The sequence below is a fragment of the Pleurodeles waltl genome, chromosome 4_1, assembly GCF_031143425.1.
Source record: "Pleurodeles waltl isolate 20211129_DDA chromosome 4_1, aPleWal1.hap1.20221129, whole genome shotgun sequence".
Classification (NCBI taxonomy): domain Eukaryota; kingdom Metazoa; phylum Chordata; class Amphibia; order Caudata; family Salamandridae; genus Pleurodeles; species Pleurodeles waltl.
In genome coordinates, this window is record NC_090442.1 from 481,674,065 (window position 1) to 481,696,553 (window position 22,489).

A 22,489-nucleotide genomic window follows, 5' to 3' on the forward strand; every position below is an offset into this window, starting at 1 on the left:
AGAGCACAGAGAACCAAGGGCAATTTTGTCTCCCAGTTCTTCCCTGGCTCATTAATGGCCTTCCGCAGGAAGTTTTTAATTGTTTGGTTGTAACGTTCTACTAATCCATCAGTCTGGGGATGGTAAACTGATGTTCTGATCTGCTGGATTCCCAATATCTGACATACTTCTGCCATTAAGTGGGACATAAAGGGGGTCCCCTGATCTGTTAGTATCTCTTTTGGAAATCATACTGTAGAAAATAATACTATCATAGCCTGGGCTATTGTTTTGGTGGTCATGCTAGCAATGGGAAAAGCTTCAGTATATTGGGTGGCATAATCAACCAAAACTAGTAGGTATTGATGAGCTTTTACTGAGGGGGTTAAGGGATCTACTAAGTCCATACCAACTTGTGTGAATGGCACTTCTATAATAGGCAAAGGTTGGATAGGAGCCTTATATTCGTTGGATAAATTAATGAGTTGGCATCTGGGACAGGCCTGGCAAAGTCTCCTAATAACCCCATATACCCCAGGCCAATATAATCTTTTTGGTATAGGCTCTTCTGTTTTTTTCTCTCCCGAGATGTCCCTCACCTTTATCACCATGTGCTAAGTGCAATACCTGACCCCGAAATGGCTGAGGAACCACCAACTGGGCATTGGAGTTCAGACATATTCTATACAATAAGTTGTTTTTAAGTTGAGATGTAGGACCTACCGACTGATTTGCAGGAGTTAGAGCTATGTTTCAGGCCTTTCTTAGGGTTGGATTTTCTTTTTGAGATTGTCAAAACTGACTGGCTACGGATAGGACGGACTTCGGGGATTCACAAGGTGAGGATTTCATCATGTATTGTTTCCTATTCTCCCTTTTTTGTGATTTAGTGAGTTTTTCTCTTGGCTGAGTCTCTTCTATACTATCAGATACGAAGGGTACTTCTTTCCACCAGTTATCCGTGGGATTCTGTTGCCTTAGGCTATCTAAGAGATCTGGGAAGGCTGCATAATCTGGCCCGATGATCAGATATTCTCCTAAATCGGGTATTACCCCTACAGTTAGGTGCTCCTCTTGACCTCTCCAATTAATAGTTACAATGGCAACCGGATATAGCTTTTGATCTCCGTGGACGCAAGTAATTAAGACATGTGCACCCTTTTCCCACTGACCAGGTTGTACGTATGTTTAGTTTACTACACTTTGATTACATCCTGAATCCACGAGTATCCACCTTCTTTCATTATTGACAATTATGGGAATGGTAGATTTTGCTTTTCCTGAGCCAGCCCATAGGACTTGTCCCTTTGCTAGTCCTATTTCCATCAGCTCTTCTGGTTCTTTCTTAAGGGGACAATGTCTGGCTATATGGCCCCACTCAGCGCAATGGAAGCTTTGGGGTCCCACATTAAAGTCTCTGGTTGGGACACTGAGACCACTAGGTTTTACTAGGTTAGGGCTTGTGGTAGGTTTTGCAAAAAGTGGTTTAGGGTTGGAACACCTGCTGGAGGGAGGAGTATTTTTGGTGGTGGAGCTCCTGAATTCTGGGGCTCAATGAAAGGCGCATGCTAAATCAACAGCAGTTGTGTTATTGAGATTTGGATGCTGTCGGATCCAGTTTCAAGTGGATGGAGGAAGAGCATCTAAATATTGTTCTAACACTACGGTATCAATCATAGTGTCCTTAGAAGTTTCTGTAGGATTTAACCATTTTCCTGTGGCGTATTGTATTCTATAGTACAAAGTTAGAGGGTTCTCCTGGGGGGCCCACTTGGTTTGTCTGAACCGGACCCGATAGCTCTCTTGATCTAATCCAATTCTCTCCAGGATGGCTTTCTTAATCTCTGCGTAGGGCATCACACCACCCGGATTTACTGCCTGATAGGCAGCTTGTAGTGTTCCCGTAAGAAGAGGCGCAATGTATTGTCCCCACTTCTCTGTTGGCCAGTTAGTGGAGCTAGCAACCAGTTCAAAATTGGTAAAAATGAGCCTGGGTCTTCATTCTCTTGGTAATTTTGCAGTACACTACTGGGGACATTGGGATGTACTTTACTGCTGGCTATAGTATCAGTCAATTTACCCAGAGCCATCTCGTGAACCAGTTGGTTGCCTGACTCTTCAAAGCCGTCTGAAGGGCTTCCATCTCTACCTTGACTTCTCGGACTTGCTCTTCCCATACGATTTGTAGATGCCTCTGGCCCTCCGCTAACTGTGCAATCATATTGGCCAATGATGGTTTGTCCTCCATTTCTCTCTTGCTTACGGGTATGGGACCGATAGGGAAATCCCACTTCTGACACCACTGTCAGAGGGGTCAGAAATTGGAGTAACGCACTGGTCTTGTTATATAGTGGTTTATTAAATTAAAGTATAGTAGTAACAGTCTCTTAATCAAGTTATTCCTGGTTGGTCTTGATTCTTTTCATTTCTCTTTGTTAATCTTCAAGCTTTCTTCTCTTGTTTTTCTTTTCTTATCCAAGGTCAACTCGGGAGGAGCATGCAAAGAAAAGAAGAACACAGGAGGTTGGTAAGTATGTTTGCTTTTTGGTCTCTGTTCTTCCCTTTCCTAGTTGCTCTTTTCTTTTCTCTCTATCGCTTCTTTTCTGGTGCTGATCCCTCTTTGTTTCTCTCGCTGTCACCCTTTGGTCCTGTCCTTTCCTTCACTTCCTGTTGGCCTTCCTTCTTTCTTTCTTTTCTTTCTGTCCTGCTGCTGTTACCTGTCTTTTACTGGCTTTCCTGATCTGCTTGTTAGTGTTTTGTCTTCTTTATTATTTTCACCAACTCAATAAAAATAACTTCTGTGCTTCTAAATAGAGAAATATGTGAGTCCCGGATTCTCTTGTCTCCGTTGCTTCTTTTCTTTTTCTTAAATGTTCCTTTGAGTTGTTATCTCACTCAAACATATGCCTTAGTACCCACATACACTACCATCCAGTAGGAAAACGACCAATAAAAACCAAAGAGAGGGGAAAACAATAATACAACTCAGACCGGGTTCCGGTCCTTTTTTATCTGGGCTATTTATGTGTCAATGAACGAAATTACCAAAAAGAAAAGGGACCAAACAAATAAAACAAAACTAAAGCAAAGGCACCCAAAACATAAGTAAGCAGTTCCCTTCTCTCCCGCCTCCCTCCCGTCCCGTACCTGGTTAGACCACGCTCTCCCAGAGCGTGGCCAGCTTCACCGTGTTGCTGCCTCCTGGGTGCCCATACGAATGCACGCAGTCGGATGAAGTTGTCTCCGTCTGCGTCTCAGTCGGCCCGCCCCTCGTCGTTGGCTCCTGTTTTGAAGGCGTCCGATCCGGTGGCATTCCCTCCTGGATACTTTGGGCTGGTTAAAGGCCCCGCCATCCCTGACGTGATGGGGTCTATAGTTGGCAGCGGTTTGTACCCAGTCTAAGGAGGGGCCCTCAATCTAGTCAGGGTAAGGGAGTTACACAGCTAAGATAACCCATGCTCAACCCCCTTGGAAGCTTTGCACAAGCAGTCTGGCTCATCTCAAAAGTAATGTGTAAAATATTTGTACACACACACAGTAACAATGTGAAAATACCACAAATGTACTCCACACCAGTTTTAGAAAAATAGACAATATTTATCTGAATTAAACAAGACCAAGAAGACAAAATTCCAACATACACAAGCACAGATACACATTTTTATAGATTAAATCTCAGTAAAGCACTTAGGAACACAATAGCTCCAACGGGTGTCTTGATGGAGTCGTTCCCAACAGTCCAATACCACTCATGAGGGAATGTGGGCCAGTCATGAAGCCACGTGGACCCCAGGTACAGTACCTTTGAAAACGGGGAGGAAACAAAAACATTGCATGGAGTCGTGGAGGTGAGACATCTGTGGATCCGGTGCAGCGTTGACTCCTTACTACTTACTACCAGGGAGGTGAGGTGTTGGTTCCTTACTGCTAGGCAGGGGAGGTGAGGCATCAGTTCCTTACGGTTGCAGGGGAGGTGATGTAGTGTCGGTGGTGAGGCATTGGTTCCTTCTGATCCAGAAGGGTAGATGAATCCTGCAGGTCAAGATGCAAGGCGTCGACTTCCTGGTATCACAATCACACCATGGGGCCACAGGTGCTGCGGCAGAGTCCGGTGTCACGGACGTCAGTGACACAGCACTCGGGACTCATGCTGTGGCGGCACTTTGGAGGCACTGCGGTAGCATCAGGCCTGCTGCATCAGTCACAGTTGCTGCAGTCTTTGATGTCCCTGAGACTTCTTAAAAGAAGGCAAGCTTAGTCCAAGCACTTGGAGAACCTTTGGAAGCAGGATGCAGAGAGCAAAGTCCAGTCCTTTCCCTCCCAGGACAGAAGCAGCAGGCAGCAGGCCAGCGCAGCAAAGCAACAAGCAGCGTGGCAGTCCCTTCTACAGCATCCAGCTCTTCTTGCTGCAGAATGTCCTCAGTCCAGAAGGATTCTAACTATGTGGGGTAGCAGGTCGAGTACTTATACCCATTTCTGTCTTTGAAGTAGGCAAATTTCAAAGAGAAGTCTTTGTAGTGCACAATACCCTGCCTTTCCTGCCCTGGCCCCAGACAAGTTCCAGGGGGCTAGAGACGGCTTTGTGTGAGGACAGGCGTAGCCCTAATCAGGTGCAAGTGTCAGCTCCTCCCATCACTCCAGCTCAGGAAGACCATCAGGAAATGCAGGGCACACCTCAGCTCCCTTTCTTTGACTGTCTAGAGTGAATTCACAAACAACCCAACTGTCACCCTGACCCATATGTGTATTCCACAGGCAGGCACAGTCACATAAAGGTTAAACAAGAAAATGCCCACTTTCTAAAAGTGGCATTTTCAAACTCACCATTCAAAAACCAACTTCACCAAAAGATGTATTTTTAAATTGTGAGTTCAGAGACCCCAAACTCCACATCTCTATCTATTCCCAATGGGAAATTACACTTAAAAGACATCTCAAGGCAATTCCCATGTTATCCTATGGGGGAGATAGGGCTTGCAATACTGAAAACCGAATTTAGAAGTATTTCACTATCATGACATGTAAAACACAGCAGTACATGTCCTACCTTTTAAAAACACTGCACACTGCCCATTGGGGCTGCCTTGGGACTACCTTAGGGATGATTTACATGTAGTAAAAGGGAAGGTTTGAGTCTGGCAAGTGGGTGCACTTGTCACGTCGAACTGGTAGTTTAAGACTGCACACACAGACACTGCAGTGGCAGGCCTGAGACATGTCTACAGGGCTACTCCTGTGGGTGGCACAATCAGTATTGCAGCTCCACTAGTGGCAAATCAAATATGCCAGTCATGGCAAAACCAAACACCAATACCATTCAGACAGAGAGCACTTGCACTTTTGCACTGGTCAGCAGTGGTAAAGTGTCCAGAGTCCTAAAGCCAACAAAAACAAAATGCAACATAAGTTCAAAAATAGGAGGTCAAAAGCAAAAACTTTGGGGATACCCCTGCAAAAAGGGGCATTTCCAGCACTTGCCACTGAGTGTGAAATTCCCTATATATCATCTGTATTCATGGTACTATTTATTGTTCTTCTCTGGCTATTTTTTTAAGTTAATCCATCACAAGACCTGTCACTTTTAAATGCAAGCCCATGACACTCACATCCTTTTCAATCTTGTGAGGTTTGGAAAGATCACTGAAAATTCCAACAATGTATGGTGATGGCCAGAGTCTGGATGGATACAAGTAGTTCATGCTGAAAACTGAGAGATATAAGGCAATAAAATAATGGTTTAATGGTAACAGTTGAATCTCACGATCTGACATTGATGTGGATACGGGGTTTCCATAAAGGCTCATAGAACCTGTCTTAAATTCTTCAATCGAGAATTGTCTTTTGCATGCTTTGCGAACTTACTTTTAACACAGACACCTAAAATCTTTGCTGTTGAATGAGACATTTAAAAGTGGACAATGAAACCCTTTTTTGCTGCATGTATTTTAGGGTATGCTATGTTTGGTGTTACAATAATTTAGAAAAAGCGTTTTCCTCAGAGTTGATGAGGCCATCGAATTTCAGTTCCGCATTGCAAGAATCATACTGGTCATGGTTTCAGTCCCACTTTTTCTACACTTAAAATGTTCTTTGTCTATACAAATACCAGGATGTTAACACTGGAGTCGGAACAGTTGATAATAGTTAAATTGTCTTCTTGAAAAACCTTCACTGATAAAGAAATGCAAAAGATGAGACACTTGTAGAGAAGCAGTCAGGGTATGTAAAGAACATGGTCATGGAATGGATCTGGCGGTGGGATCGCTTACCAAAGCCCAACTTTAAAAAGATTCAGACTCCTTTGAGGCAACCTTTGATTCTATAATTAGAATCTATTTATACGTGTTCAGAAAGAATGATCCTTCTCATGGTAAGAAAGACAAAACATTTTGTATGAAGATTCTGAAGAGGCACGGGCCAGCTAGTTTAACGATCTTCAGATAGATTTCTTATTTGATAAATGTAGGTCATATTTTAGAGTCGTCGTTACTTTCCCCAAGTCATGAATGCATTCGTAAGGACCAGATTAAATATATTGAAGCTTAACAGAATCAGAAGCATCGTACTCACAAGCACAAATAATGTTGCACTTTGTTCCACGACTAAGCTTGTGTGCTATCCTATACTAATTTCCAATGTGTCTGTTTTCAACGGCATTTGTTGACTTCACTTCTCCTGTACTGGGACCCCCATACTGCAAACCTCCAAACTAAGAACCAAGTACACCTTTTAGCACCAGACTCTCAGAATAGTGAGAGAGTAAAGAACAAGGCTTATTCGGGAGGAGCTGCGACCTAGAGACACAGCACTCAGCATTTCAACAAGTAGTCCAAAACAGAAAAATCACCATAAGTATCATGTTTCTATCTTTAACCAGGCTGCCTGGTAACCAAAAGGGCCCAGCACGAGGTCAATACACTCCAGAACCTCTAAGCAAAAGCACACCATCTAGAAATGCTTCCATACAGAAAACTTGATGAAGCAGAAAATGAAGGTTTTGATTTATTAACGCATAAACGTAGTGCTGAAATAATCATGTGTGACATTAACCGAATTAATAAAGATTGTACGGGGACAAAATGTGCCCTCAGAGTAGTTTGCCGACATTTATACGCGTGTTTTATATAACGTGGTGTATTAGAATTGCACTAATCCGACATAATCATAAACGTGTGCTACGATTTGCTTATTTGAAATGCCTTAGCTTAGCATTACTTTAGCGGAGGCTTTGGCCTAGTTGCCTGGTCTCACGGTTTAAAAGTTCGTATTTTTCCACTGTGCTATTAAACGTGTATTTCTGCTTGAAGCTGTACTTTTCCACAGAGACTGCTCACATGCTTATCTTAAAGTTGGTGCCAGCATGGCATATTTTCTCTTAAATTCAAGGTCGGCTTGCAGGTGCGGACAATGGAGGCTCTGAGAGTAAGCTAATGGAGAAACAATGTTGCAACTTGCGTACCCATCTCCAAGGATAATGTATGCTTAAGTAAAAGCTTGAGAACTGTCGTTTTTGATTGGTCAATTTGAAGCTAACCTATGAACCCTCCAATGGAGACCCTACAGGACTTGAATTGTTGTCTATAAAACCCAGGTGCACGAGAGGGAAGCTCTCTCTATCTTCGGACATCCCGCCATTTTGACTTCGTAGCTACTATGACCCATTTTGCTGCGACGCCATTTTGAGAGACTTTGATGCTTTCTCTAATCGAGAGAAAGAGACTTTAATGATTCTTGCCCTAGAGACTTTAACTTTGATTTGCCCCTTTGCATGAAGTAGTAGCCTTACTTTGCCGCCGTGAGGCAATTGCCCCGTTCACCCCTGCCCCTTTGTCCCGTCCTATGCTGATCGAGAAACGATACCTGTGAGACGAAGACTTCATTGATTGCTGATTAGAATTGGTAAATATGAAAGGAAATTGTAAAATTGCATTGTGTTTCTTTTAGGTAACCAACTGCTGATTTTGATAAGGACCCTAGCTAGGAGTTTTCCAAATTGATGTTGCCAAATTGTTTTTGCATGAAGTCCCACATGCCGATGCTAATTTGAGGTTAGATGAGGATTCCATATGTCGCACGATGCAGTTTGAGATCTTGTTATGCTGACTAAATGTACGCAATTAGCCCATTACAGATTATCGTATTAGTGCTTTGCATTGCCACTATCGAATGCCTTGTGATTCAAATGCTACATAGATTACACTTGTTCCGACGATATGGACAGCTATTAATGTTCATTTATGTTTATCATTTGGTGTTGAGACACATCTATATTGTGCTAGCTTTGTTAATATAGGGAAATAAACTCATTAATTTTGCAATAAACTGGTGTGGTCATTCCTGGCTGAAAGGTCAGGGTTCGCCGAAATGTATTCTGGATTAATTGTTAAGTGTTATGTTGTTCAAGGTGTTGCTTATGTACGTTATTGATTAACGATATAAGGTGAGTGATCGATTAATAGTACAGAGAGTTCCCACTTAGTCAAAAGATTCATCGGCCTAAAGAGCGTCCAAACGTAGGTAAATTGTTACCACGTTCAGCTCTATCAAACTTCTCCCAGGGTTATAGAGTCAATGACCTGGGAAACTCAAGGCAGCAACGTTTGGAACCAATGGGGACATTAGTAGTCAGATTTCTGCAACTCGAGGCACCTCTCAAGCACACTTTACTCATATTTGTGGTGCTTATGTCCTGTGGAACCACAAAGCCAAAATTGCAAACCTTACAGCGTGCACCGTACAGCTGCAGTTATTCATTTGTAAGGTTGTTTCTGCCCCTACTGAAGGGCACCCATGCACTCTCTCTACTATGCACATGTGCACACCTTTGTGCATATGTGTTCAAGCATATTAAGCGCAGAGCCCCTTAGCAAAGCTGCACAGCAGTGACCCTTATTTATAAGGTGGATACCTGAGATCACAGCTCAGAACCATTTTAACAGAAGCTTACAGTGTGTGAGACTCTATTAGGGAGGATTTCACAAAGCAGCAATCTAAAAACTTGTAGGTCAACAAAACAAAAAAAAATGTTTACATGTCAGAACCAGCTCTCCTACAATGATCATGCAACATCATTACATATAATATCTCTTCTGCCCCTCTTCACTGAGGGTGACTCCCCTTTTTGTTGTCCATCACAGTGTAGACACAGTAATAGGCAACATAGTGCGAGGTCCTTCTGTTTTATTTGTCATGATATAACAGCATTGTCTTTTTGGGGTACTCATGGCAGTCTCTCCCAATTTTGCAAAATTAGTCACAAACTAATAAAAATTAGAACCCAAATAACAAATTGAATGTTTTTTCAAGAAATAAACAATTAATATGTCACTACAGTGAGAGTTAAACTACCTGATTAGGTTGGAAGCATGTATGGTAATTATAACGTTTTCAAATATACTCAACAGAACATGCCCTTCTAATTTTGTGACAGGATGTTAGAAAAGGGCAAAATGCTATACCGGGTCACAATTAATTTTTCAAAGTGTTACATGGTTTTATGGACTTATTCAACTAATGAAGTACATACAAACGATTATTTTTTACTTTTAAAGTATTGCATTCTTTGTCAAACACTTTGATGAAAATGAATACCTTGAAGGGCAACATTTTGGCTTTTAAGGAACAGTAAATATAAAAAGACATGTTGTCTTACCTAGTGGTCCGAATAGCTCTACTCTGTAGCTGAACTTTCCGGTTGGTATAGTTGGAGGATCCCATGTCAGTGAGAATGATCTTCCTGTAATGTTACCTTTTGCTAGATTCTGAGGGGGATCTTCAGGAACTGAAATTAATGAATAACGTTTTAGAAGATAAACTGAAACTTAGAACTATAATCATTTGGTTATATGACAGAAAACAGGAAAACACAGTTGAAGCTGTTCATTGTGCAAATGTAAGAAGACAAGCCAAAAAAACATTTGGCAATAGATTATTTTTGCCTCAATGGAATTAGTATGCCTTCATATCAGACGTCATACGCTAGATATTGTCTATATTGTCTTATACATTTTAGTTCAATTGAATTCTTCTTAACAACTCATTTAGAGTCCAATGTACACGACATGCTTACATAGCCAGATTTTCCCACATTTTGCAGTGACAAAATTAGTTTGTATGTGGTGTTGACAAGGATTAATGGTAGTTTCTGGCCACTTGCTAATCTATAATCATATGCACTACCACATATACCAAATCTGAAAAGCTTCTATTGCTGTTTTGTCTTTTGAGGTTTTTTTTCTTGGACCTTCATTTCTTAGGAAATGTGATGGGCTAAAAACTAACCACCTCTGCAAACCTTCTGTTTCAAGTTTTTTGTAAAAGAACAGAATAATTGTATGAGTAATAATTGTTAGAAATGGGGTCTTTGGTTGACAGTCAGGTTACCCCCTGTTCAAGCAAGGACCCTCACTCTAGTCAGGATAAAAGAGAATCACCCTCAGCTAACCCCTGCTTACCCCCTTAGTAGCTTGGCAGAGCAGTAGGCTTAACTTCAGAGTGCTAGGTGTAAAGTATTTGTACCAACACACACATTAACTTAATGAAAACACTACAAAACAACACAACACCAGTTTAGAAAAGTAGGAAATATTTATCTAAACAAAACAAGACCAAAATGACATAAATCCACAATACGCAAGTCACGTTATCAATAAAAATGCAAAAAGAGTCTTTAAGTAGTTTTAAACACACACTAACGCTGTCAGCGTGAAAAAGTACCTCGGGCGTGTCAAAAATAACCCCGCACGGGCGAGTGTGCGTCAAAAAGGGCTTGCGATAGGCAGAGGTTCCTCTTGTTTCCGAAGGGTTTCTAAAGTCTGTGGTTTTCGGTGCCCTTCTTATATCCAATTTCTCCTTTGAAGTAGGCCTACTTCAAAGTAAAGTCTCTTTTGAATGTGAAATCATGCCTTGCCCAGGCCAGGCCCCAGACACTCACCAGGGGGTTGGAGACTGCATTGTGTGAGGGCAGGCACAGCCCTTTCAGGTGTGAGGGCCCTGAGGTGGAGGTTGTATTCAATGTATTGTATTTTTGCTGATTTGTCATATTTAAGCTGGTTAGCAGGTATGGTCATGATTGGTGGGGACGCCTTGGGTCCCCTTATGGCATTCTCTTATACCAAATTAGCATCAGCATCTGTGTACTCTCCAAGGGGTGCTGACAACAAGTCAAAAGAAGGTTGCAGGGGTTCAGGGCGGTCGCTGACATGCAGTCCTCGCCTATCAATAACCCATGCAGGGGCAGTTGGCACGAGCTAGCACTGGCCCTTGGAGGATGAGGAACTTCTGTGTAGGTGGTTTCTGTGGTAGGTATCCTAAGGGCAGCCGGACCCCCTGCAAAAGAGCTCCTGAGGTGGGAGAGCTCCCAGTACAGAAGAGTGACTGTGGGGGCCTCCCAGAAGGAAGGACCCATCCTGTGGACAGGGGGTTATAAGAGGAAGTGTCACAGAGCCAGTCATGATCTCACTCAGAACAGTTCTGTTTTTTGTTGGTTGCACAGGAACGCACTAGTTATGGGTGTGTGATTCCCATGTACTAGAGTTTCTATTAAGGCTAGGTCTCACTTGTAACCAAGATATAAATAATGTGGTTACTATGCAAATTATGAGGGCAACATTTTTTCATGTGGTGTAAATAATAAATACGGCTGGGTGTCTTACAAACCCTAACCCAAAGAGATGGTCTTGGGCATTGTCACTGACATAGAGCTTTGTAGGGAATGGCAAGTACCCATGGGGTATCGGTAACTCCCTGGCCATATGCAGATATGTTTGCATGTTGCTTGGTGAATATGATGCAAGGCAGCAAGAGTAAGTCTGAGGTATCTCCCACTTTTCTGAAGAGGATATGTTTGTGAATGGGATCCTGGTTAACTAATACCAGAATTGTTGGCACCTTCTGCTTTCATAAAATCCTAGTTAGATGTTAATGTTTCACAAAGGTACTTGGTCTTGCCTTTGATCTCAAACATAATTACCCAATTCATAGTGGGGGAAGCGAAGGATAATTTGACCCAGTTGTCAATCCCTAATTGTTGCATGGTATAAATCACAACAATGCAACCCCTCCAATAGCATAATTTCATTTCAATTATGTAAAATGTTAATGAGCATTATTTTCAACATTGTCATCCAATCTCATCTCAACAAACGTGCTGCCTGAGGGACTGTAAAACCAAAACCCTCCCCTCATTCATTTTAACCAATGTAGTTGTGGGCACTAGCATGATTAATACTTTCCAATAGTGTTAGGAAACTGCACCAGAAGGGCATCAGATTATTTCACATCAGCCTTAACCACCACAAAGATCAGAGTCTGATCTCCATTCAACCCATGTGAAAGACCTCAACTAAAACAAAAATACATACTGGATTCTGGTGTTCTGACAATTGCACTGTCAATGTAGCCAGGTTCAATCGTCACGGCAGAGACTTCAAAGAGATAAGTTGTATATGGTTTAAGGTGATCCACCACATATGTTATAGGTTCATCCCAGGCAGAGCTACTCCTGTTTGAACCTATTGTGCTTGATGAAGATGTAGAAGGTGATGTTGTTGTAGACTGACCACGAGTAGATGTAGGGCTGGTTGTACTCCACAAGAAAGATTCACCCTTTTCCTGGCAAAAAAAACAAAGATAAGGTAATACAGCATCCATGTTTAGGGTTTGGCTAAAGCATTTATACCTATTTTTTGTCCTCTGTTGACCACCTTTAGTTGCCTCAATTAAGAGAATGAGGCTACCCAACACCAATTAAGGTCAGCAAAGCAGAAATGCATCTGCAGGTGTTTGTTGTGCAGCATAAAAAGTGGGGCCACATTTGTTTGGGCTACATGTTCTTTTGAGGTATAAGTGGACTGTTAATGATTATACATTTTAAAGTATCTTGGTAAGCAAATAATTAGTGAATTGCTCCCAGAAAGAATGGCGTTTTAAGAAGCATTGGCTCAAGCACTTATAGCATGAGCTTGGTTCTCACTTTCATTCAGGGTAGCAGACTCAGAGCACCTACTGATTGACAAACATGAGGGAATTGATTTGTATATGAAAGGAGAGAGGTAGAAATTAGAACATACTCCTTAGAGGCATGAAAAGTAAGAGATGCATGTATGTATGTGGCATTTCTATAGCACAACTGTAGGCAAAACGAAGCAGAGTAAAATCCATTCCTTTGCCTGATGGTTGGAAGGATTCACATTGCAGGAAATAAAGAAATACTCTTTACACCAATCAAATTGGTAAACTCTGGATGTTGTATGGTACCTACAATCATGAACAATAACAAGTGCTTGCGCAACCAATCAATTGGGTCTTGTTTTGTGTTGATAGAAAACACAACATGGTCATGATGAGGATGTTGTAGTGGTGGGAATAGTGGCACCATGTTGTGCTGAAAGTCAGATTGGTAGCAATAGTGGTGGTGGTGAGATTAGTGATTGTTATGATTGTAACTGTGGTGCGAATGGTAGCAATAATGGTAGTGATGGTGACAGTAGTATTGGTGGTGATAGTGATGTGGCAGTAGTGACATGTGTGGTGATAGTGTTGCTGGAGATAGTACTGACAATGGTGATAATGACACTAGTGGTAATCTTTTTGCTGGTAACTGAGGTTTTAATCGTGGTGGAAGTAATGGGCATGATGGAAAATTTGATGGTAATGGCCGGAAACAATGTAGTACTTGCAACATGATAATGACGGGGGTAGTAACTGTGATGCTAACGGTGTGAATGGTGTTTTAAAAGCAATGGTGGTAGTGGCAATGGTGGTGGTGTTAGTGGTGGTAACAGGGAAATAATACTTGGTTCAGATATTTTTGAAGGAAACATAATTGTGTGCTCAATATGGCAGGGTGCTCTTTGACAGAATATCAGTGGGTCTTTTATTTTTTAGACTACGGGTCTGATTTTGATATTGGCAGATGAGTTACTCCATCACAACGGTGATCAATATCCCATCTGCTGAAGTTACTCCGTGACAACAGTGACCAATATCCTGTCTGCTGAAATCTAAATCCTATAAAATATAATGAGATTAAGATTTCAGAGGACAGGATATCCGTCACCGTTATGATGGAGTAACTCATCTGCCAATATTAAAATCAGGCCTTATGGCCCTATGGCTTTCAGGTGACTTTTCCTATTATACAATACTGAAAGGAGACAAATACAAGATATTTTTAGAAATTATATGGACTCTACAAATAGGGATGCCTTCCACTTGGGGTAATGCTGAAGTTGATGATGAAACAAACTGGGGCATGATTAGTGAAGGTACAGACTATATTTTTAAGTCTTAAAAAGAATATGCTTGTTTGTTGGCGGACATACAACATATACACACAAATGTAGTGAGGCCATTTTAGTTGTATTTTTGGGCATGGTATTTTAGCAACTAGGCCTGCTGCTTGTGCCTTTCAGCCTAGTCACATTTCATTTTATTCCATTTTATTCTTTTAGAGACAGTCACATTTGTGGTGATGTTTTCTTTTTCTTCTACCTTGCTGTTCTTTCGCCTAGGAATGCATTTACATTTCTTACCACAACATTCTTTCAATCTGTGCTTTGTTCAAGGCTACAACAAGATAGGGTTGCCAGCACAAAGTGGTCCATCACGTCTCCAATATCTCACAGAAACATGCATATTTTTACATGGGGACACTTTTCTCAGAACACTAGCTGTTTTAATATAAAACATCTCTCTGCCCTCTGTATGGTAGAGGGAGGTTCCAGCCAGATGACTGCAACCACATGCTGTTTGACTTCGTTACAGCTGTTTACTGAGATTGCTGGTTCCCTGGCCTATTTGGAGAAGGTGTCTCAATAGACAACAGCTTCTTCACCCCTGCCATACTCAGGTATGGGGGATGATGTTGTCCTGGGAGGTCCTGAAGTGTAAATTAGGGTTTATCCTGCTGTGCTCCAACATAGAACATTAGTGGCGTAGGTAGAAATCATACATCTTGCATAGTGACAGAATGGTGGGACTTTTCTTGTGTTTCACTTCTCTTGTCACCATCCTGTTTTTGGTATGTTTTATCCTCCAAATTATAGTAGTCCATGTCTTTTTAGCTAGAACACAGCTGATTCAATAAAACGTATTGAACCATTTTCTGCTTCTATTTGTCTTTGCATGTGTGAGACGAATATAACTGGGAGAAAGGGATAAAATCTGTTCCACCATGATTTCCCTGAAATGTCACAATGTCATGCGTCCAGCTGCCACAAAACACCACTGCTTTTGGGAATAGGTGAGGTGCTGCTAGATGGCGGGAAATGGATTGGGCCAACAGTTGTCAGATGGTGTTTGATCAAACTCAGTTCCCCATAAAATTGAGGTGATGCTGTGGCTCAAATTAAGCAGCCTCATTGGTACAATGCAACACAACAAAACCCATAGTATTGTTTTTTTTTAATCAGGGCCAATAAGTGACTCACCCTCCACACGACCACTGGTAATGAAGGCCACAGAAACAATTGCTGAGTTTTGGTAATATCATAGATCAAATGAAAGGTTGGGTTCACAAATATTAATAACTATATATATGTATATCAATTTATGGTAGCTTCCCTTTGGTCTACCTCTTCACTGCAGAGAGAAACGGCATAAGGCAGTTGGAGGAAAGAGTGGTAGAATAACATAATAGGATTTGTAAAGAAGATGGTAGCCCATATTCTATGGCATGGCTATTGTGATTCACAGTGACCCTTTAGTAATGTTACATGTAATGTAATGTGAGGCATGTTACAACATTCAGGCACTCAAGAACCAATGGGCATAAACTAAAACAAGTTACTTGATGGTAAACATTTCCACAGTTACTAATCAAACTTACATTACATTCTGGTACTCGCAATCCCAAAATATCTTCGATCTTTAGAGTGGCATCTTTAGCTACTGATCCACTCCTTGCATGCTTAACACTGATCTTAAAACTGGTTATTTTGCCATTGGGCTGCCGAGGAAGAAACCAGGTCATGTTGACTGCTGATGAACTGATTGCCTCCACTGTCAGGTTCACTACTTTTCCTGGAGCTACAAAGGAGAAGAGTAAAATGAATGAACAATAAAAAAAGCAAAGCATTTTAATCAGTGTACACAGATGCCTTACCTTTGCATTTTTATTTTCTTTGAAATAATTCTATTCTTAGAATCGTTTACAGGTGATGCAAAAACAATTATTTTTACTTTAGGTAGAAGAAACACTTAAACAGCAATTCAATTCACAAATATGGTTTTCGCTTGTGTATGCTTTTGTATGCTATGAAATCAAAATCAAAAGGGTTTTCCACTTTACAAGCATTATGCAGGTATTTATCTCTACTTTAGCACCAAGGCAATTGAGACCTTCAGTCAGCAGCAGACTTTCACCATTTATTCTACAAGTTTGTAGAGAGCCTACGAGAAAGTTAAAAGTTGAGCACACAGCCTCAACTTCTTTTTTCTCTGGCACAGGCAGAGCAGCACTTTCTAAAGAAAAATCTATTAGGTGTTGTTGACACGTTTTATGCCAGTAAAGGTTCTATCTTCACTCATAGGCAAAACTATGAGGAAAGAAAATGTCAGGCAGGGCAAACAAAGAAGTAGGGTTCTGGGAGGTCACAAATGTAAAGCAGGAGCTCTTAGTAAACACTGGACTTTTTTTCGAAAAAACTCACAATGGGACAATGTAAGGCTGCCCTTTGAATGTACTGAAGGGATATGGAGTTTGGTGATTATATCCAGCTGCATGTTTTGTCACCAGACTTTGAAATTTTCATGGATATTAAAATAATTCAGCATGGCAAAGACAAGTACTTGATCTGGTCAAGGATCCTCAGATATTTTCAGCAGGAGACATGAGCAAACAGCGTTTATGGACTTTGAAGGTTGTGGAGCTATACTGTACAATGTGGATGCAACTTTGCCAGATGGATGCAGTGGTTCAAGTTATTCTTCTGAAACTCAGAAACATTGAACTTTTGTCTAACATAAAGGTAAACGTTTACACAAAAGAACATTTGCTGTCCAAATCAGTATACCAATAAGCATTTTGTCAGAAATCTTCTGGACTGGTTCTATCACCAGACACAAGTCCACAAATCCCTCACAGGATTGCAGTTTACTGGGATTCCACAAAGTGTGTCAGAGAAATTCTATGGCAAATTACTTTCCCAGTTTTTAGCACTTGGGAATGAGGGTCTTCAACAGGTCCTAGCAGACATACACTAGTGCAGGTGTCCAACTTAATTAACTTTTCTCGAGAGAGAGAGAGAGTGCGAGAGAGAGAGATCGGCCTAAATCTTGACATATCAAACCATGGAGGACTACGTGTACAAACGTTCATGAATTTAGGCAATAGCGACTCTGTAAATATGGTTATGCTACACCTATCATAGAAAAATGCCTTTCTTGCATTTCCTATAATTTTGATGTCTTTTAACGATTCTGCATAACATGTGTAATTTCATAAGCAATTTTTTAGGAAGTGAATTACAGTTGTATTGCTAACCATAAGTGGTGAACTGCAGTGGTATTTGGAATGAAAACTATAATCATAAGAACAATCGTAACTGAATTTCTAAGTTTAACAGTTGTTTGTAAGTCTTCTATGTACTTACCCAATGCTCTCCCTTAACAAACGTGCACAGTCACATACACTGTATTCTTGACTGGGGTTCCTTTATAATTGTGTTTTACAAACATATACGTGGGCCATGAACATGAGGTACAAAAGCACCAAACTACAAATAAACTAAACATAAATTTTAGAATTAGCCCAATAATCTGTGTTATGGTTCATGCTTAGGAATTTGTACCTCACTCCTTCCTATTAATTTCAATATGGTAGTAGATTTTAAACATCCTCCTTCATTCCATGTCTCTTTCTATTGGTGTAGCAATATTTTCTAGTCATTCACCTTTATATTTCAAGGCTTGTTTTCTAACTTATATGTATATCATAATTTTAGCAAGTATATTGGTCCATCAGACATTTTAACTAACCCAGCTTTCATATATATCATTATAGACATTAAGCCCCCTGGGTCCAATGGCTGCTTCTCCTTTTAACTTTCAGGCCCAGACAGCTACAGGTTGTTAATCAATTATTGAGAGTTGTTACTAGCACTATAAATTATCCCTTGAGGAGACTGCACGGGATTGGCATTATGAGACACACTTACTTCAAGGGCATGTACATGTTCACTTTTTGGTCGAGTGGTGGCCTGGACAACAGCCTTTGGGAACGTGTTATTTCCAATAGGGTAGGTGTTAATGGCAAGGGAATTCTCTATCTTTAGTTGACAGATTGGTGGCAGTGGAGTCAATGACCTTACCACCAACAGACTCCAACATTCAATTTAAAACAGGTTTGAAATCCATGGAGGCTGTCAATGCTGTCCCACATCAGACTGGGGCTCCACTTTAAATTTCAATGAACCAACTTCATCTATGTCCCGAATTACATCTATGAACACTGATGAAGTTTGACTCAAACTTGATCTACCTATGACTGTGAAAGAGAACTTGATCTCAGCAGCTAGTAACTTACCCCATATGCTTACTTCTGACCCGACTTGGGCATTCAGTCATCAAATTTTGTTACAGAGGGGCCAGCACATCAACCTGATTTAAAGTTCATCTCCCGGAATGTAGCAGGTTTGTGTGCTAAACTGAATGATTCTGATTGGATTGAATTTATTAATCAATTTGACATTATTTTGCTCCAGGAGACTTGGGGCCTCGTTACTACAGAAAGGGGAGGTCCGACCACCCTATTATGACCGTGGCGGTTAGGTTGCCACAAGCTGATAACCTGGCATTGGTGGCAATCTCAATCCACCAGCGCAGCGCTGTAAGCAGCTCTGCCTTCCGGATTACGAGTCCCCTTTCCGCCAGACTTTGCATGGCTGTACCACCGCCATACAAAGGATAGTGGAAAGTGTGTGCTGGGGGCCCCTGCACTGGCCATGCACTATGCATGCGAAGTGCAAGGGCCCTCTATGGACAGCCCCGTCGCGCTTTTCACTGCCCGATTTATGAGCAGTGAGAAGTGCGACAGGTGCTGTCACTCTTGATTCACAACAACATTGCCGCCGGCTCGATTACAAGCCGACGTCAATGTTGTGGTGTGTTTCCCTCTGGGCCGGCGGGCAGAAACGCTGGTTCCGCCATGCCGGCCCAGAAGGAAACTCGTAATAAGTGCCATGGAGGGATGGCTGCATATGCGGCCACCCCTACGTGGGACTTTGACTGGCGGCCTCTCCCGCCCACCAAAGTCAAAATGAGTGCCTTGATTTTTAATTCCTGTATATATAAATGGATACATCAACTATAGTGTTGAAGCATTATCGTCAAAACCTGGGTTTTAATATGGTTTTGTATGTGAAGCAAATTTCTATTGCTTGTGAGGATATGATTCGGCTGATTATCATAGGATCTAATGTCTCCGCAGTTGGGGGAGAAGCCCCACAGTCGAAGTGGGGTCCCGCACTTGTGGCAGCACTTCGGAAATGGGATACTGTTGTACGGAGGTCCCGCCACGAGTGTGGGACGTGCACTTTGACTATGGGGGCCTTTTATGAAATAACCCCTTTAATCGTTATGTGAGCCCCCATTAGGAATCTGTCACTCTAATAAAATTTGATTATTCCCATTTATTATTGCCGGGGACTTCAATTTCATATTTGAACCAATCCCCCATATCGATTTTATACTGGGAACTAAATACGGAGTCAGAGACATCCAGAGAATGGATGCAGAACCGTAAAAAAAATGGTCTAGTGTGGCTTTACAACTCAATGCTCTGAATTTGAACTTTGGCATATGTGCCTGTAATGGCAGCTCCAAATCGGACTGCCACAGAGAATATGCCTTCTTTAGCAGAAGGACTATGTAGGCTAGATTATGTATTTCTAATTTTAGATTTATGGCATACAATGTCCGACTTTAGTGTGCGAACTAGAACAGATAGTGACCATTACCCTCTACACCTATCAAATCTACACTTTTTACTAGCACAAATCTTAGATTCAATCGCTCTGAATACTCATTACCCTAAGTAACACCAAGAAAGTAATTAAGTGGAAAAATTATTGTCGAAGTCTGATATTATGACCTCAATTTATAACATCTTTAACACAATCATAGGTACTTTAGTTCAGTGTTGTCCAACCTTTTTATCGCCGCGGACCGGTAAATGTTTGATAATTTTTCCGTGGCCCGCTTGTCCCATTGTGTGACAAGCGGGCCACGGAAAAATTATCAAACATTTACCGCCCGCCACAGTGGGGCGGCCCGGTGCCGATTGATCCACGGACCGGCACCGGTCCGCGGCCCGGGGGTTGGGGAACACTGCTTTAGTTGATAACCCCTTAATAAGGATTTATTTATGGATTGCAGCAGAGCCTGTTCAGCTCTTTGAACTTGCTATGGATTACTGAAGACAGATATAGCAGCCCATCTAACTTAAATACTTCCCCTTGTTTTAATGCTCACTGTAAAAAGGCCAAATCTTCACTAACTGGCCTTAAGACAAGGAGACATCCAAAAGATTAGAGACATGACAGGGAGCTAAAAAGATATAGCTGCCAAATCTAAACAGAATTGGATAGATGACAGCTGGTATGACCTACGTGAAGCATCTAGAAATAAGGATACCAAGGTTTTATGGTATATAGTTGCTCATGGAGGTATCACAGTTACAAGCCAGCTAGATCATCATATTCCAGAGTATATTTGGGAAAAACATTTTGCCACGTTGTATAGCATTTAAGCACCTTCTAGTTACACAATAGATCTGTCTAATATCAGTTTAGTTGCATCACATAAAAATATGATAGCTTTCCTCACAGGACAGCCAGGGTCTGCCATAGTGAAAACAGTTCTTGAAGCATTGTAACTCTAAACACAGGGTAACATTACATTTCTACACACCACACTTGTAAATACACATGTCTTGTGAGCTACAGGCCTACCTAGGGGTGACTTTTTAATATTTAAAAGCGAGATTTTTACCTGTAAAAAGTGGCTATTTTGATAGTAAAGACACCAGGTTTAAACTGCAGCAGTCAAGGTTCACTGCTAAGCCTGAAGCCATGTTTTTCCAGTCACACTAGAGGATTGCGGAGTAAGTGCTGCAGTCCCCAGGTGACATTTAACTTTCCATTCCATGGGTGTATTTCTGCAACATATAGGGGGTCATTCTGACCCCGGTGGAGAGTGTTAATGTGGCGGTATGACCTCCAACAGGGTATTGGTACATACCGCCACATTATGAGAATGGCGGGTTGGCTGCAGCAAACCCGCCACTTCTCCACTCATACCGCCATGGTGGTTTCAGCCGCCAAGACGGAGATGTCAATCTCCAGCCCGGTGGCCGACATAGTACAAACGGCGGCATTATGAGCCTGCCAACCACCATGGTTTTCATGGCATTAGCAATGCCACAAAAACCATGGCGGTAGGCCCTACCGGTGACGGGGAATTCCTTCCCTGTCACTGATCAGTGGCTCCCCCACCCCCCCCAACATTACCAAACCCCCCCACCCTCCCTTCACTGAAACACCCCCACTACGATCCTCACACACAACCCCCCTCTGATCCTCACACTCCCCCCCGCCCTCCATACATGTGCACGTCTGCACACACGCACCACGCATACACCCAGTCACTGACACTGGCATACACGCATTCATACACACATACTTCCAGACATGCTCACACACATTCTTACACACAATCACACTGACATGTAGACACACACTCACTTCACCATTCTTACACTCATTCATTCACACCCATACACCCACCCAAGCACAACACACACAGACGTATTCACACACTCAGGCATACACTCAGACACATACACACAACACTCCCCACCCACCTCCCCTGTCAGAAGCCCGACTTACCTTTGTCGAGGTGGCCTTCCGGCAGGGAAGGGGCACCGTTACCACCAGCAGCACCCGCCAGCAGAACACTGCCAGGCCGTATCACAGGTCATGATATGGTGGCGGTGTTCAACTGGTATGGCGGTGCTGGTGGTAGCAGCACCAGATTACCACCGTCCGACAGTATGATCACTGCCGGATTTCTGCACTTCTTGTGGAGGAAGTCCAGCAGTGATCATAATATGGTGGATAGATGGTAGCTGCGGTGATGGTATTTTGGCGGCCGTCACCGCAGCGGTAAGTGGTTTTTACCGCCAATGTCAAAATGAGGGCCATAGTATGTTCTTATAGGAACAATAGAAATCCTAATCAGGGATTAACCGTTTTTACGTTTTAGGGGTCAGAAAACATACACTGGGCACTGGACAACACTGACCCAATGTGCAGAGTCTAAAAACCAGTATTAAATGTCAGCAAAAAAATTGGGTGTGACCATGCAAAAAAAAGACATTTTCTCATACTATGTTATTTAGTTTTAATGTTGTTATGTTGCATTGGTGATTATTTTAAATTTGTGCATTTAATTCGATCATAATTTATTTTTGTACCATGAATCATATGTTTTAATATTTTGTTTTTATACC

General features: G+C 41.9%; 1 protein-coding gene across 1 annotated transcript in view; it reads right to left on the reverse strand.

The window, feature by feature from the left end:
- The window catches only part of PTPRQ (protein tyrosine phosphatase receptor type Q), a 1,423,303-nt gene that overhangs the window by 887,758 nt on the left and 513,056 nt on the right, over positions 1-22,489 (reverse strand). The window contains exons 19-21 of the mRNA XM_069227528.1: positions 15,809-16,008; positions 12,342-12,591; positions 9,632-9,760 (exon numbers count right to left, since the gene is read on the reverse strand). Coding sequence (XP_069083629.1) covers positions 9,632-9,760; positions 12,342-12,591; positions 15,809-16,008 — 579 coding nt within the window. The remainder of the gene's footprint in view (positions 1-9,631; positions 9,761-12,341; positions 12,592-15,808; positions 16,009-22,489) is intronic.